Source organism: Dendropsophus ebraccatus, chromosome 9, assembly GCF_027789765.1.
Source record: "Dendropsophus ebraccatus isolate aDenEbr1 chromosome 9, aDenEbr1.pat, whole genome shotgun sequence".
Lineage (NCBI taxonomy): Eukaryota > Metazoa > Chordata > Amphibia > Anura > Hylidae > Dendropsophus > Dendropsophus ebraccatus.
The window spans coordinates 96,090,994-96,108,091 of NC_091462.1; the positions used below are offsets into that span (position 1 = coordinate 96,090,994).

At 44.8% G+C, this 17,098-nt stretch overlaps 1 protein-coding gene across 2 annotated transcripts in view; it reads right to left on the reverse strand.

The window, feature by feature from the left end:
- Positions 1 to 17,098, reverse strand: part of MAD1L1 (mitotic arrest deficient 1 like 1) — a 544,571-nt gene that overhangs the window by 340,312 nt on the left and 187,161 nt on the right. For both annotated transcript variants that reach the window (XM_069983919.1, XM_069983921.1), the window contains exon 12: positions 5,957 to 6,097. In XM_069983919.1, the coding sequence (XP_069840020.1) occupies positions 5,957 to 6,097 (141 nt within the window). The remainder of the gene's footprint in view (positions 1 to 5,956; positions 6,098 to 17,098) is intronic.

A 17,098-nucleotide genomic window follows, 5' to 3' on the forward strand; every position in this document is an offset into this window, starting at 1 on the left:
TAGAATATACCAACTTATTAAATGAAGAGACCCCAGTGCTGCAAAGACTTAAGGCGAACCTGTCTAATTGAATAAGGTTAAACCATGGAGATACATTGCTTGAAGGGGGATTTCACTCAAACATAACTTTTCATATGTTGCTGCCCATGGTGAGACAAACAGTTCCTTCCATACTTCTTACTATCTATTACCCCAGCTCTGAGCTGCTGCTTTCTGCTAAAGACACAAAAAATCTGTGTGAGCTTTTCTCTCTGTCTCCCTCTCCTCCCCCCTCCTTTCTGAGACAGCTGATGTAAACAAGTCAATATCTGCAACTTTGTAATGCCGCAGGGATAATCACAGTGAGTTCATCAGAAACTTGACCTTAGATTAACCCTCCCAGCATTACAAAGAAGCTACAAAGTTGCAGATAAGTCAGGGGCTTGTTTACATCAGCAGTCTCAGAAAGGAGGGGGGAGACAGAGAGAAAAGCTCACACACAGATTTCTGCGTCTTCAGCAGAAACCAGCAGCTCAGAACTGGGGGAAGGAGACTGAACAGATAATAGCAAGTATGGGAGGAATTGTTAGTCTCACCATTGGCAGTAACATATCAAAAGTTATGTTTGAACAGAATACCCCTTTACAACAGGTTCCCTTTAACCACCTTTCAACATTTCAGACACATTTTCATCTAATGTCAGGTCAGGGGGTTTTGGAGTAAACTCAAGGTTAGGTTCCCTTTAACCTCTTCCTGGGATCTAACCTACATATACATGAAATGCCAGATCAGATAGTAAAGAACAGGCTGAGGCTAGCCATTTAACCTTCTATATCAGTGGTGCCTATCCTGCAGCCCACCAGCCAGTGCAAAAGCTATCTTTCCCATAATGCCTGGAAAACGTCTGTCTGGGCATAATGGGACTTGTAGTTTAGTTTTTCTTGGCCAATCCCCCTCCTGTGGGACAGCACTGCAGGGGCGTTAAATGGTTGACGTGGCAGCTGGTGGTCTAGTGAAGATTTGCTCCGTTTGTACTGTAAATACGCTCATCTCTTATAAGAATCACATATATGACAGCCAGTGAAATTGTTGCAGAACTGCAACTCACAGCCTGCCCTGCAGCAAGTTGTAGTTCTGCACTGCTCCACAGTTAGCAATAAAGAATCTTCATCCAATAAACATTCATTCATGGTTATGTAGATCCCTCCCCTGTACATTACGTCCATTCATTGTCAAACCGCAGGACTGCTGGCAGCTTTCCATCCCAGATGCCAAGAGGTCATTTACAACCCTATCAGAAGGCGAAATGACAAAACCTTCTATAATAAAAGTCTAATGTGCGCGCCGAAGAGATGCCTGGAAACCGTAAGACCTCTGTCGTTCATGGACTTTACATTAGATAAGGTACTTGCAGATGAAACAGTTAAACTATAGCGGTACATGTTGTTGAAACATGACATTTGCTGACACCTTGTGGACAGTCCTGGTACAGCAGCCAGAAGAAACAAATATTACCTGTGTTTGTGTATAAAGCATAATGTATATAGTGAAACATTTCCAAAAGAACAGATTTTCTGTTCATACTGTATGTATTCTGCATACTGGGCCATCTTTTGTGTGACCACTTTTTGGTGGACGTCTGTAGGAGATTTTACAGTAATTCATATACAGGATTACAGTGATTTACACTTTTTTATCCTCCCTGACTATAGATCTCAAAAGTTTTTCAGTAGTTAACATGGTGGAATTCATGTCTTTAGACCCTACTAAAGACCCCGCCCAGTGAGCAGCACCCAAGATGGCTGATAAGAGGGAACAACGGACTAATGAAAAATTTTGCAAAAATATTCATGTCTGATTAACAGGAGGCAGAATGGAGCAAGTTACATAGTCTAGCAGAGACGTAGACTTCAGATAAAAGAGAACCTGGGTGCGATAAATCACCGGGGTCACGGAGTCTTCACTTTGCGTCCGGTTGATGTGACTGGTATTGACAATACGTAGTGTCTTATTTTTATGCTTCTCTGTACTCGCCCACAGGGGAGCCAGGGTCAAGTGCTCTATTTTTCCTCCCTGCCAGACTCATTGACATGGGTGACAGTACAAAGAAACCAGCACTGCAGACTGGCAGCTATCTGGCATGGAAGGGATAAGACTGGAGTCCCATAGAGGCAGTGGTGATAGACAAGACCATATGCCGGGAAAAACCAAATCAGAATGGAGGGAAAGAGACCGCACAGGGAAATCAAGACAAAAAAGCATTCCTCAAAGAGGTGTCTTGGCCGTCACAAGGTTTCCCTCCCTAGTATTGTGTCTTTGCTCTGCCTCGGCTGCTGAATAACAAGCACAGAGGTGTATGACTAGAATACATTGAGACAGGGACACAGAGGAGATGACAGAAGGCCTCCTACTATGAGGGCTGGTTAGCTCTTTAAGGGGTTGTTCAGAGAGAACAAAAACTTTACATCACCACTAGCCTAGTGTTCTTTCAATGACCCCCTCATTCAAAACTTTCTAGGGAATATGGCAGAATTATGGGAAGAGACTGGCCAGACATGGCCACAGACTGAAGGGGATGCTAAAAGTGAGTCTGTCCTAGTCAAGGTATTGAGACACAGGGCTAGAGTAGGGGGCCAACTATGTAAAAAGGTCCAGAGACTTTAAATAGTAAAAAAGAATAAATAATAATAATAATAATAATAATAATAATAATAATAATAATAATAATAATAATAATAATAATAATAATAATGCTATAATATATCTTACCAGAGAAAAAGAACTCTTTCATCACTTATTAGGCTCTTTTTTTTTTTTTTTTTTGCTTCCTTTCCTTCCTAAACTAATCACTCTATAAACTTGCTAAATCTGCCTAGAGCTGCCTATAGAAATGCAGAGTGATTCACGGGTAAATGCACAGAGGTTGCAGCAGCTTGTAGTACACAATAAGTCATCCTATTGCTTGATTTACAGCTTACACTGCTCACTACTGGTTTATAATGTCATCCATGCTGTTTCAGTGGGTATGCTATAGAGATACAGGGAAGCAGGACATGCTCTTTACCCACTAGAAAATTAAAGGTGGAGCGGAGGAGAAAACTAGTGAAAAAGTCATATACAAGTTAAATAAAGAACAGTAATAGTATTATACCTTATGTACAAGAAAACTTAAACTGAAATGCTTTTTGAAAAATTAGTGGCCTTTGAAGGAAAGCTTAGCTATGACTTAATTCATACTACAGGTGACAGGTGTCAAACTTGCATTCCTCCAGCTGTTACAAAACTACAATTCCCATCATGCCTGGCCAGCTAAAGCTTTGGCTGTCCAGGCATGATGGGAATTGCAGTTTTGAAACAGCTGAAGGCCTGAGTTTGACAGCCGTGCTACAGGTGGAGACAATCTGAGCAGATGCCCCTACTGGCCACAAGGCTTCTAGCAGCCGCACATATGGCCTCCATGGCACGAATGCTCTTGCCCAAGGAATATTTAATAGATAGCTGGATCTCCACAATTATCAGTACAAGCAAGAAGAATATGGCTGCATGGCAGAGTGATAAGGTGATAATTATTGGTCAAGAAGTTAATAGGCTTCCATTTTAGCCTTTGGTCTAACTGGCAAACAACGTGTAAACATATGGGCATTGATGTGCCAAAATTGTCAGCTTCCTAATTAACGGATTAGGATACATATGGTGATCTCCGTCACACTAAATCACTAAAAAAAAAAAAAAAAAAGCTGGAAACTACTGAGCGTGTCAGTGTGTCTTCCCGGAGTCTCTCCCTTCATTAAGGTTTCATATAAAGCCAAAATGTGTTGTAATAAAATGGCTGTTAATGTTGTCGTATTTATGGAGATTTCCTGGTCTGGGCAGACTTAGTAGACGCACTCTGCCGCTGCGCAGTGGGTACTCTGCATTCACTGCTATGGTGGTGATGGAACCCAAGAGGAGCTGAGGAGCCAAGGAGGTGGTGGGGGGAGGGGGGGGGGGGCAGCTTCTCTGAGCCGACACAAAGTGATTGCTGCAGACCACACGGAAGCCTGAAGGAGAGGTGTTCACATGCAGACAGACAATTGACCTTTTTAAGACTTGAAGTTCTTGACATTGATGTGCTGAAAGCTGGAAAAATGGACAAGCTTATGGAGAACTTTGAAAAGGGTCACATTATAATTTCTAGACAACTGGGTCAGAGCATCTTTAAAGGGGTATTCCAGAGATCACTCTTACAAAAAAAAAAAAGCTCAAATATAGGCCTCTGTCTCAGAAGGGAGGAGGAGGAGGACAGAGGAGTGGAGACAGAATGGACCAGGAAGTAATAATTTTCAGTAGCTTCAGAGAGTGTCATCATGGATACAGACAAACGGTCCAATTCATGGACTAGAAGCCTATCCCAAACAAGCTTAGAATATGGGTGGGAATTGAACAGGGTTAACTCTTTCCTAACCGGAGTACCTCTTTAATATAGCAAATCTGGTTATGTGTTCCTGGTATGCAGTGGTTGGTACCTACCAAAAAAGTTACAAGAAATGACCAGTGAGCCAGCAACAGAAAAGATGGCACCAGGATGAACTGTGGAGATAAGACAAGCAGGCTCTGCACAGTGTTTGGCTTGTGTCCTGGCATTATGTGGATGTTACTTTTGACATGTACTTCCTGCCACCACAGCAGTGGGCAATAAACTCTTAGCATTATATACCCTGACACACTGCAGAGGGGTCATAGCGATGACCAGGAGATCAAAGTTAGAAATATAGAAGATTGTTAGCAGAAAAAGCCCCCCCGCTCCACCATTTAGTCTGCCTTTTTAGTATTTCCCTTCTTATTAGCTTAGGATACATATATGTTTATCCCAGGCAGGTTTACATTCAGTTATTGTAGATTTGCCTACCATATCTGCTGGAAGCTTGTTCCAATCATCTACTACTCTTTCAGTAAAGTAATATTTTCTCACGTTGCTTCTGATGTTTCCCCCATCTAATCTCTCACTATGTCCCCTTGTTCTCAAATTCAGTTTTTTTTCTGAAAAACTTTCCTCCCAAACCTTATTTAGTCCTTTAACATACTTACAGCACACTTGCCGCCCTGTGTCAAATTGGTGTGGCCTAGAGTACCCTTGCCCTAGGCTTTCACCATCTCTTCAACCCCCCTCCCTCCCCTTTTCACCATTAGGAACACCCCTGGGCAGGATTTCTCCTATTAATCACTTGTCTAAACACTGCACAGGTGCCTTAACGATCTAGCATGTGTGTAGTGTTTAGACAAGTGATAATTAGGAGAAATCCTGCATGGGGCATTCCTAATGGTGACTAGGGAAAAGGATGTACAATAACTATGGTTATTTAAGTCTTTCCTGATATGGTTTATTCCTCACACCCTCCACCATTTTTGTAGCCCGTCTTTGGACCCGTTCTATTTTATCAATGTCTTTTTTTAGATGAGGTCTCCAGAAGTGGACACAGTATTCCAGATGTTGTGTCACTAGAGCTCTATATAGCGGGATCACAATCTCCCTCTTCCTACTGGTTATACCTCTAGCTATTCACCCCAGCATACAATTATATATATACAGCCCAGCACATGATTTTGTCCTATTTAGAATTTTGGTATAAATTCTGAATATGGGACCTTATCACTGACTATTTATTTAAGACAAATTAACGGATTTATCTAGGATTAGAAATTCACAGCTGCTTTCTCCAAGAAACAGCGCCACTCTTGTCCTCAGCGTGTATGTGGTACTGCAGCTCATTTCTATTGAAGGCACTGGAGCTGGGTTGTAATACCACAGATATCCTGAGGACAAGGGTGGTCTTGTTTATGGGAGAAAACTGCTATGTTCTCTAATCCTGGATAACCCCTGTAAGCTGTGGTATCAGCAGATTTATATCGTAAATTGGAAGACTGCACATTTTGGTTTCTTACCGATTCCCTGCTATAGAATGTCAGAGCTGCATGTCTGCAGCACACACAGACTTACCTCCATCTCAGCATTGTGTGCTTGGACTTTCTGCAGATTCTCTTCAGCCTCACGGAGACGACGACTGAGCTGTGGACTGTGCTCGGAGGGAGTCAACTCGCTGTCATATGAATCCAGGATTGCCCTCATTCCATCTCGCTCCTGTACAAAAGAGGAGGAAAAAGATAAGATAGAAAGCCAAAGGTGGGAATACAAATGTCAGATATAGGTAATACAGATGACCATAGAAATCATTTTAATTTGCCTTCAGCACACATTTGCAAATCCATTTCATTACAGCACAGATCATCAGGTTTATGAATAAAATGCAAAACATACAGTGAAGACTGACACAGAGACAACCAAGTTCGGGAGCAAGTGAATTCAGTGGTCATTGGCTCGGAGTAAACTTCTCAGTGATTTCCTACAAGCGTTGGACTCATCTCTGCTCATTAGCATAAATTAAGACGAACGGTGGGGATGATATGAAGAATGTTGCAGCAATTCCTACCATATAAGCTGTGCATCTGCTGTTGTCTCAGTCTACCCTAAAATTTTGCTGTATGCAAATTAGCAGCAAATAGTCATGTGGGTGGTGTCTCTCCCTCAACTAGTCACGGTTGCTGGGCTGTATGTAGTCATGGCTCTCTGGCTGTAATCACACCCCTATGTGCTGTTATACACAGGCTAGGAGTCTGCTATATCATTCAGAGGCGGGATTACTGCCAGAGGAGCTGTGACTAGTTAAGGGAGAGACGCCGCCCACATGACTAGTTAGCACTGATTTCATACAGCGCAGGAAGGACTAAAACTACATTTTCCGGGAGATGGAGGCAATGGCAAACGAGCAGTTTATATGGCAGGAAACGCTACAGCATGCTTCATATAGTTATTGTAACTCAGAACCCTAAATCCTCATGATTGTTTCCCTTTAACTCTCAGGGACAGCGAGAATCCTCTGGAGGAGGTGGACAGCCTTACAGATTGTGGGTACACAGCCCAGCCTCTCTCCACTTCTCCCGCACATAGCAGTAGCTAAGCCACGCCCTATTTCCTGTGTTCTTTATTTGTCTCTCTGTTCCTGTAGATGCACTGAGCCTAACAAGCAGCAGATTACAGTGACCAATGGCTTCTTTTCTGGGGTAAGAAGTCATTTTGGTAAATGATTCAAACAGAATGGGAATCACATGGAGGAAAGTTGTTTAAAATAATGGTAACCAGTTAAAATTATCAAAATCAGAACCACTCCCAAGTAATACACAGGTACAGCACCGAAACTCCTAGTTTTGGGTGGGATTTACACCAACCCCATTCTTTCTGTCCTACAGTTTGTGGGAATGGGGAAATATTTTCCCAATTTATAGAATTCAAACTACAAGTCTGTATCCACCCCAGGCCCGAACTGGTAATCTGGCAAGCCGGGCAAATGCCCGCTGGGCTGGCCGGATTACCAGTCCGTGCGCCGCCTGGGTTGCACAATATAAAAAAAATCACCGATGCGGCCCGCTCCTCCCACCGCGCAGCCCGCTCCTCTCCTCCCGGCCCGCTCCTTCCACCGCAGCCCGTCCCGTCCTGGCCCGCTCCTTCCACCGCAGCCCGCCCCTGCTCCTGGCGTGCTCATCCAATCAACTTGGAGCAGGAGCGTGGGGCCGCTGCGGCTGGCTGTGGCACACGCGTTGTACATGCACAACAGCCATTCGCAGCGGCCCCACGCTCCTGTTCCACATTGATTGGTTGAGCACGCCAGGAGCAGGGGCGGGCTGCGGTGAAAGGAGCGGGCCAGGACGGGACAAGCTGCGGTGGAAGGAGCGGGCCTCACGGAAAAAAGCGGGCTGCGGTGGGAGGAACGGGCCGCACGGAAAAAAGTGGGCTGCGGTGGGAGGAACGGGCCGCACGGAAAAAAGCGGGCTGCGGTGGAAGGAGCAGGCCACGGAGGGGTGAGGTGGCAGAAGCGCCTATTCGGAAAGGCGGGGGGAGGTGGTGGCAGGGGCGGGATTGTCAGGTGGAGGAGTGGAGAGGGGAGGGGGGATTTGTCAGGTGGGAGAGTGTGAGTGTGTGGGGGGGGATTTGTCAGGTGGGATAGTGTGAGTGTGTGTGTGGGGGATTTGTCAGGTGGGATAGTGTGAGTGTGTGGGGGGGGATTTGTCAGGTGGCATAGTGTGTGTGTGGGGGGGATTTGTCAGGTGGCATAGTGTGTGTGTGGGGGGGATTTGTCAGGTGGCATAGTGTGTGTGGGGGGATTTGTCAGGTGGGATAGTGTGTGTGTGTGGGGGGGGGGGGATTTGTCAGGTGGGATAGTGTGAGTGTGTGGGGGGGATTTGTCAGGTGGGGTAGTGTGAGCGTGTGTAGGGGATTTGTCAGGTGGGGTAGTGTGTGAGTGTGGTGGGTCATGTGGGGTAGTGTGTGAGTGTGTGTGGAGTGTCAGGTGGGGTAGTGAGTGTGGGGGGGATTTGTCAGGTGGGCTAATGTGTGAGTGTGTGTGTGTGTGGGGGGGGGGGGGGGTTCAGGTAGGGTAGTGTGTAAGTGTGGGGGGGGGATCTTAATTAGTGTGCCCCTGTCAGCGGCCGCCCCTCCGAAACATCATGCTCAGACTGACGATAGTGCCGCCCACCCACAGCCCACGGGACCGCAAGTTTATTGGGAGGATACGGCCTGCGAGGAGATCAGAAGAGAGAAGGACCCGCTGTATTTCAGAATAAGGTGAGTATAATGTTTTTGTTTGTATTTGGCAATGCAGGGTGGGGGGGGGGGAATGGGGGCTGTATTATGGAGCAGAGCACAGGGGGATTACTGTGGGGGTGCAGCATGGGGGGATTACTATGGGGGTGCAGCACGGGGGGATTACTATGGGGGTGCAGAACAGGGGGAGTACTATGGGGACAGCACAGGGGGGATAACTACTATGGGAAAGAGCACAGGTGGGATTATTACTATTGGGGCACTGCACAGGTGGCCTTATTATTATATCAGAGCACAGCAGGGGATTCTAGTGTGTGTGTGTAGGGGGGGGGGTCAGGTGGGGTAAGTAGTGTGTAGGACTAGGACTACAAAGCCATCAGCAAAACCATGCAGTACCAGAAGTCACACTGATGCCTGATAGAGAAAAGATACGCGCTGCCGGGAGAGGAGCTGCAGGAACGGGTCACAGGAGAGTTGTTGTTTGTTTTTTTCTCTGGTGGGGGCACTGTGGGGGGGACACTAGTAATTGGAGCATAGAGGGGCTTTAATCAAATATATGGGGCACAGATCGGACTTGAAGTGAAAAATATGGGAGATAGAAGAAGGATGTAAATATACACGTGGTGTAAACTGCCCACAGCAACCAATCACAGCTCCTCTTATATTTTACCAGAGCTGGAAGCTAAGCTGTGATTGGTTGCTGTGGGCAGTTTACACCAGGTGTATATTTACACCCTTTCATAAATCTTCCCCTAAGCGTTTACTGTGCAAGAAAGAGGCAGATCAGCTAGGACAGGTGTGTGTGAGAGCCGGTGATGCAGCACATCGCACTCACATTGTCACACAGTGTGGCTCCTGGCAGTGTCACTCTGGTTGTGTCCCCTCTGTGTTACCTGGAGGAGGTGCACACTATAGAGAATGGAGGAGTACGGAGGGGGTGCACACTATAGAGAATGGAGGAGTACGGAGGGGGTGCACACTATAGAGAATGGAGGAGTACGGAGGGGGTTCACACTATAGAGAATGGAGGAGTTCGGAGGGGGTGCACACTATAGAGAATGGAGGAGTACGAGGGGGTGCACACTATAGAGAATGGAGGAGTACGGAGGGGGTGCACACTATAGAGAATGGAGGAGTACGGAGGGGGTGCACACTATAGAGAATGGAGGAGTACGAGGGGGTGCACACTATAGAGAATGGAGGAGTACAGAGGGGGTGCACACTATAGACAATGGAGGAGTACGGAGGTGGTGCACACTATAGAGAATGGAGGAGTACGGAGGAGGTGCACTCGAGAGATTGGAGGTTGAGGGGATTGAGCTGTGTGGGGAGAGGCAGTCTTGGATCTGTGTTTCCTTTGGTGTTTGCAGTATAAGTTAATGTGGCCTGGGGTCTGAAGTTACATGTTGGGGTATGCATTTTAGGCCTGTGTCATACATTTTTTGGGGGTCCAGGTTATGAATTTATTTCAGCGTCTGTGAATTCCATTTAGTCAGCAGTCTGAGATAATTTATTTAGGCGTCGGATAGGGGAACAGCACAATGACAGGAGTGGGGAAAGATCCTCTGTAATGGCTCTGTATTCTACCTGTGACTGTCTGACCACTGCTGTATACTCTCAGCATCTGTGTACACCTGCTATGGGATATCACTGCTGTATACTCTTCTATAGTCTGCAGGGAGTAATACTTCACATATGTAAGAAAATAATGTGACAGTAGTAAAGCTAAAAAAATTTCTGCTCAACATAGTGCAATAGGTGTGTGGGGAATATATATGTGGGCTGGTGGGGTTTGTGTGCCAGGGCTGCTTTTCAGCCCCAGTCCGACCCTGATCCACCCCATCAAGTGGTGGAGACTTCTGCCGGGCCGCATCCAAGACTGCCACAAATTCTCTCTCATCTCCATTATACAGCTATCACTTTACCAGTCAGTATGGAACAGTTTCAGAACTGTTTAAATCTGCATTGTCAGATATTATACATTGATCTTTCCAAGTGCCGCACAGACTGTCACTTCGATTTAGCATAGAGACAATGTGCTGCATGAGTATTGTTGCTGTTTGGACTGAGCCCGGAGAACGTAGGCGCAGGAGCTATTATTCCTGCAGCCCTTGTCCTACATTATGAAATACATTCTGGCCTCTCTCCAGACAACAGGCTGTTTTACAGCTCCCGAATCTCACGCTGGCAATAGATTAGCTCTAGATTGGGCCTATTTAACAAATGAGCCCTACTAACATTTTACCGTTACTTAGCTTTACAATCTGTCATTCGCTAAAGCTGCGGATCTGGAATCCCACCAAACGTCTCCTGCATTCCTTTAATCCGCACTGCATCATGGCCGCTGCCAAATGAGATTTCCGCAACGTAATCTTTAAAAAACGGGCACCTGCGCTGCTACTTAGAGCTGCCGTGACACCGAGACCCTATCAACCATCTTAGCAGAACGCTGGACGTAAGGAGCCTACAGCTGTATTGCAAATAAGTTATCATGATGATGAATGGCACACTTATGTTTTCTACTACGAAAAAAAAAAAATACTGCACAGGTTTTGCTGCATCAACAAGGTTGAAGGAATTTTCCATGTGCTGCCAAGTAGGAAAGACTGCCAAAAAATTGCTCCGGCCTGTCTGTGGTTAGCGATGACTTGGATGATCTAAGCTCGGAGAAAGCTGTCAGATAAGTGACATTATCAAACTTGTTTACACTTTGGAGGCATTGTGTTACATCCCCGCTACGTCTCCGGGTCCCCGGTGGATTTCACTCCATCATTTATCTCAGCTTTTTTTTTGCTTTTTTTCACAGCCAAAGGGATCAAGAAGCAGATGTAATCTGGAGGAAAGAGGCTATTTTCCTGGTTAGTAATAAAAGATATACTGTCATCTCTTGGACTGGTGTAAAAGAAGAAGAAAAAAAAGAAAAGAAAAAAAGATTTGCTGCTTCTAAAAGCAAATGATGAGCACTTACAAAGAAACTTCTTATAGAGCTTAAACAACAGGGAAGGATGGCAAGAAGGAATCTGAGCATCCCGAGGATCGATCTGATAGAAGGCTGAGAGTAGCCTGCCAGACACACAAGTCCTGTACACCCTTCTGCTAATCGTCATGTCATTGCCAGGTACTGAATACTCTACATGTACTGGATCTTCTAACATATAAGTCGACTTTTTAACCCTGAAAAATCTTTTCAGAAGTCAGGGGTTGTCTTGTACACTGGGTAGGGTCCCGAATACGGTGGGGAAACTAAAAAATGGCCACTTGCACACCGTATGCAGCGACCATTATAGAAAAAAAACAAACACCTTAACTCACCTGTGACCTGTTCCCGGCAGCCGCCCGTCTCCCGTCCAGTCAGCCAAGCTTCTCTGATAAGACGCTGGGCGAGCTTTGGGGACCTCCGGCGCAGACAATCTACGTCACACTGCCAAAATGGGAGACATGCGGCTGCCGGGAACAGATCACAGAGGAGGTATCAGTTGTTTTTTTTTTTTTTTTTCTTTAACTGCAGTTAACCCCCTGCCTGACTGCAGCAGGGCTCCAGCTAGTAAACCCTGCTGCGGTCTGACGTGGGTTAACATTTTCCGGCGTATAAGGCAAACCCCTGACAATCTTCTTGAACGTCAGGGGTCGGCTTATTCGCCCAGTCGCCTTGTATGCCGGAAAATACGGTATTAATAGTGGTTGCGGTTCCGCTGTCCTGATACAGAGCTCAAAGTTCTGGATACCCACAATCATCACTAGAGGAGGCTTACTCATTATGTTCTATTATAATTATATATATATATATATATATATATATATATATATATACACACACACACACACACACACACACACACACACACACACACACACACACACACACACACACACACACACACCCCATATGTAGTAAGCTTCATCCAGTGGAAGCTTCTCTTTAAAAGCATCTGACCTGCTGATATGTCCCTATAGTGCACAGGGCACTGAGGATGAGGGTAATATTCTTACCTTCATTATCATTGCTGTTTTTGTATACTTTTTGTGTAGTTTATCCCATATGCTAATGAGGAGATTTGGTGCTCTGGGGGCGGGACTACCACCCTCAACTTATTGATTTGCCCAGTCCGGCCTGCCCCTCCTAATAAATACTGGGATGAAGCTCTGCAGTGAGTTTGTCTCGCGTTCATCAAAGCAGAGCACTTGATGAATATTCATTAGGAGGAGGCCGGATGAGTACACTGACACTGACTCCCCCAGTGCACAAAAACGCATATACACAACATATGGATTAAATACAAAGTACATGTAAATGGCTCCAAGGATAAAGGTAGGAAATACTTCTTTATCCTCAGCGCCTTGTGCACTACAGGGACATTACAGCAGGTTTTATGCTTCTAACCTGCTGACAGTTTCCCTTTAAGGCCAGTTTCAGATACACGCAATACAGATCCAATTTCAAATCAAATTTAAAGTGTTATAGAATCCCTGATGCAGAAAGTCGCCTGTTTTATGCTGGTCTTAATGTGCATGTTGCCATTTCTCCTAAATGATACACCAATTGCATAATATCCAGTCGCTATATTCTCCACAATCAGCTGTGATCACTGGCAGCAAGTGTCCAATCTCTCTGCAGTGCCTCCACTGGAGAAACCATGCATTACACATAGAACATATCCAAATCTATGACCTAACCTGGCAATAGTATGACAGAGACTACATACCAGTTACCTGTTAATAGATCCTGAGCAGAAGACATCCTTCTACTAAGTCAGAATGACCTATAAAAATCACTAAGAAGGTTATTTCTATGTCTTAGTGTCAGATGGACTTTGCCTGTGCTGTAGCCATTCACCAGAAATATACATCTGACACCATTTCCACCGGTTGCTGCCATCTACTACAAAGTACATTAGAAATAACAGCCTAATAATTTATAACAAGGGTGAGAAAAATGGACACGCTGTAGAATGGAGCAGAAGTTAACAAGCCGTGCATAGAACATGGCCTGTAGTAAAAAGTCAATGGCCTGCAATGCTCGTAACCACCAGCCGCATTGTGAGCATTGTTCCTACTCTTCTACAGGGGTCAAACGGTCAAATTTATATAAGATTTGACCCAAAGTGAGGAGTCCAATCTCCCGGATCCTGAGACCTCTGGCTAGCCTGAGTCTCATGCTCAGTTACTGCAGTCCCGGCTCTCTATAAAAGATATAGTTATTGTTTACTGTGCGGTAAAATGCCCCTTCAAGGCAGAGCGAATGGCGGGGAAGCAAATTTATCATAGGAATAAACTAAGTGTACAAAGTGGACCGCTACCATTCAAACACGGGGGCATAGCAATAAAAAATAAATAAATAAATTCATGGGAGGAAATTACTATAATATATATATATATATATATATATATTCATGAAAATATAAAACATACCTTGCATCGCACTGCTAAAAATCAAATCAAATCAAATAAAACCTGGGAAGGTATAGAGGATATTTTGGATGAGTATTAATGCACTGTGCAGATGCTACATATCCCAGAATGCATCACAGCACGCATTCCCTGCAGAGACACTGATCCAGTAGAGGGCTACAGACTGATGTTGCATAGTCTGAGAGCTATCAGTACACTTTTAAGAGGAATCCGTTAACTCTCCTATAGTTTGTAAATGCTCCAAAGACCTTGTAACTGTCTGGCACTACATTTGGCTGCTATGCCGTAAGTCCCTGTGATTTGCGGAACATACACGTTTAATCACTGCTCCTAGTACCAAGTAGTCATGGGGGCGGAGCCACAGTGCATGTAGTCACATTGTCACCACCCTTCTCCTTGCCACTCAGGCTTGATTGACACCCTGGTGTTGGGTTTGCATGAAGTTCCCGACACTCATTCAAGCCTGTGTGGTTGGGAGGAGGGCAGAGGCCGTGTAACTACATGCACTGCAGCTCCACCCCATGTCTATGTATTTGTAACAGTTAAAGTTATTAATTCTGAAAATGAAGTTTCGCAAAAGATTTACAGGCCAGCGTCTATATGTTGTGCCCGACAGCTACAAGTCCAGAGCCCACCATACACATTAAATAGTCAAATGCTCCTGCCAAAATAGGCACTTTCTGCTGACATTAACGTACATGTAATTTAGTCTAGGAACATCAGAAAGAACCTACAAAACTCATGTATGAAAAATAAGACTGTGACAAAGGGAAGAAACATGAGAATAAGGAAAAATGTACAAAAATATCATAAACGTCACAAATCAATAGGAAGAGATGAGTGAAGAAGGGAAGCAAAAACTGATATTGGCTATAAAGGGCTAATTCTAGTATCTGCAGTCACTTTCTGAGATGGGGGTCTGACCACTAATCCTCAGCGTGAAGGTGGCCATTACGGGTCCAGCTTGTATCCCCCTCCACAAATAACTCATTGAAGCAATAAGCCTCTATAGAATTCAGCATTACTATCCAGAGCAGTCTTTTCTTTTACAGGCGGCGGGGCTCTGGTATAAGACATTGTTTTACTGTAATGAGGTCACTAAGTCACCTAATAATCACTAGTGACACTTAAGGCTTGGCGTGAGGGACAATGCATATCAAGTACAACATTAAGACTGATGGCAAGGAGATAGCAAGGGAGAGAGTCAAAAAATGAGCATGCACGAACGAGAGCAAAGGGGCAGCGCGTAATGAGAGAGAGAGAGCGGAAATCAGAGATGTATTTTAATTGAAGTGGCTTTGGAGTGGGACTGGGAGGGAGGTTGCGTGGCCTATAGAGAATATAGAGCGGAGTGTCGTAATGGGCTGCAGAGACGCTATCTGTAAGCGATCCACAGAAGGCTGAGCCTGGAATGCAAAAATCCATTATCTTACATACTGTACGTAATGTGCATGCTTATGTGACACTACTGGGGTAAGGTCATGTCATTAGGGAAAGAAAGTGATGTAATCTGTGTGCTTACAGTATGTGACAGGACATGGCATATAATCAACATACAATAGCATGTGAAAATTATATATATATATATATATATATATATATATATATATATACATACACACACACACATATACACACACACTTTTTTTTTCTTTTAAAGAATATAGGGAATATATGGATAAGTATCCTACGGATCATGGTTCTGCTGCCACATTCTGCTCTCTGAGGAACCAACATGGTTCTAACTATCAAATTTTCTTAAAAAAAAAAAAAAACTAGATATTTTATAGATCAAACTGCATGCAATTCGAGGCTCTGTCTCCTGTATGCCTGTGATACTTCTACATGTCTGAATCTTGTGATTCACCCAATACAAAAAATTGAAATTCTGACCCTTTCATATTTGCTAACGAACCATTAAAACTAGACATGTCAGAGACTTTTTGATAACTAAAAGTACCATGAATTAGGAGATAACCCACAGGAGATAAACTCGCAAACTTGCATAAAGCTTGTATCTCCTGATTCAGGGTAAGAAGTGCTATTGTACCAAAGAGAGTGTTGCTACATTGTTTTTACTTTAATGGGTGGAGGCAGTAACCACCAGTTGTAGCTCGCAGCAGTACATATACTGGTGGACTCAGGGCCGATTCTGGGGTCTCTGCCGCCTGAGGCAAACCTCAGGCAGCCGCCCCCTCACTAGCAAACACCCCCCCACCACCACCGTAACCGAATCACCCGCACCTGAAGATGTTATGTGGCATCAACCTATGTTCCAAGCTTTGGCGTAATGGTGATTGTAGTTTTGCAAAAGCTGGAGGGCCAAAGGTTCCCCATCTTTGATCTGAAGGAACAAACTATGCAATGAGTAGTGCAAGGCCTAGGAGGCAAAGCCTGACACATGGATTGAAAGACCCCTAGGAAGAGAATCCCAGCATCAAATTTAGACATAAAATGCTTTGGAAGGGAGGTGATTGGGCAACCATGAGCTAGACTATGGACTTGCAAAAGGAGAGAAATCATACAGATAAAAAAGCCCACGTATCAAACCTGCAACCCTTCATCTGTTGCACAACTACAATTCCCATAATGCCTGGCCTATAATCCAATGAGATGACAAATACTAGAAGGAAACCCAACAAATGGGTTCCTAGCAATCTGCTGGTGTCTGTCATGCAGTGGACTATGTGGCCCATTTTATTGCTGTTAAACAGAATTTGTGAAGAAGTCCTTGAAAAGAGGTTATGACAAAGATCCTAGCCTTATCCCGTACAACCTGTTTAACACAGAATATGTTGTTAGCAAAGCGCTTCATTTGATCACTCCCACTCCACTCCCTGACACTCCTCCCAGTATGCCGGGAAAAGCTGGATCCAATCCTGGAAAACTTTTCCCAGTTTCCAAGGATTGCATCCAGCATTTCCCCGGCACTCGGGGTGGAGCGTCAGGGAGCCGAGCAGCACTGAAATGCAGTCGGCCTGGTAAGTGGAGCGCTAATCAAGCGAAGCGCTTTGTCTCATATAAATGAGCGATTTGCTCATCTTTAATAGTCATGTATGCCAACAGCGACCTACC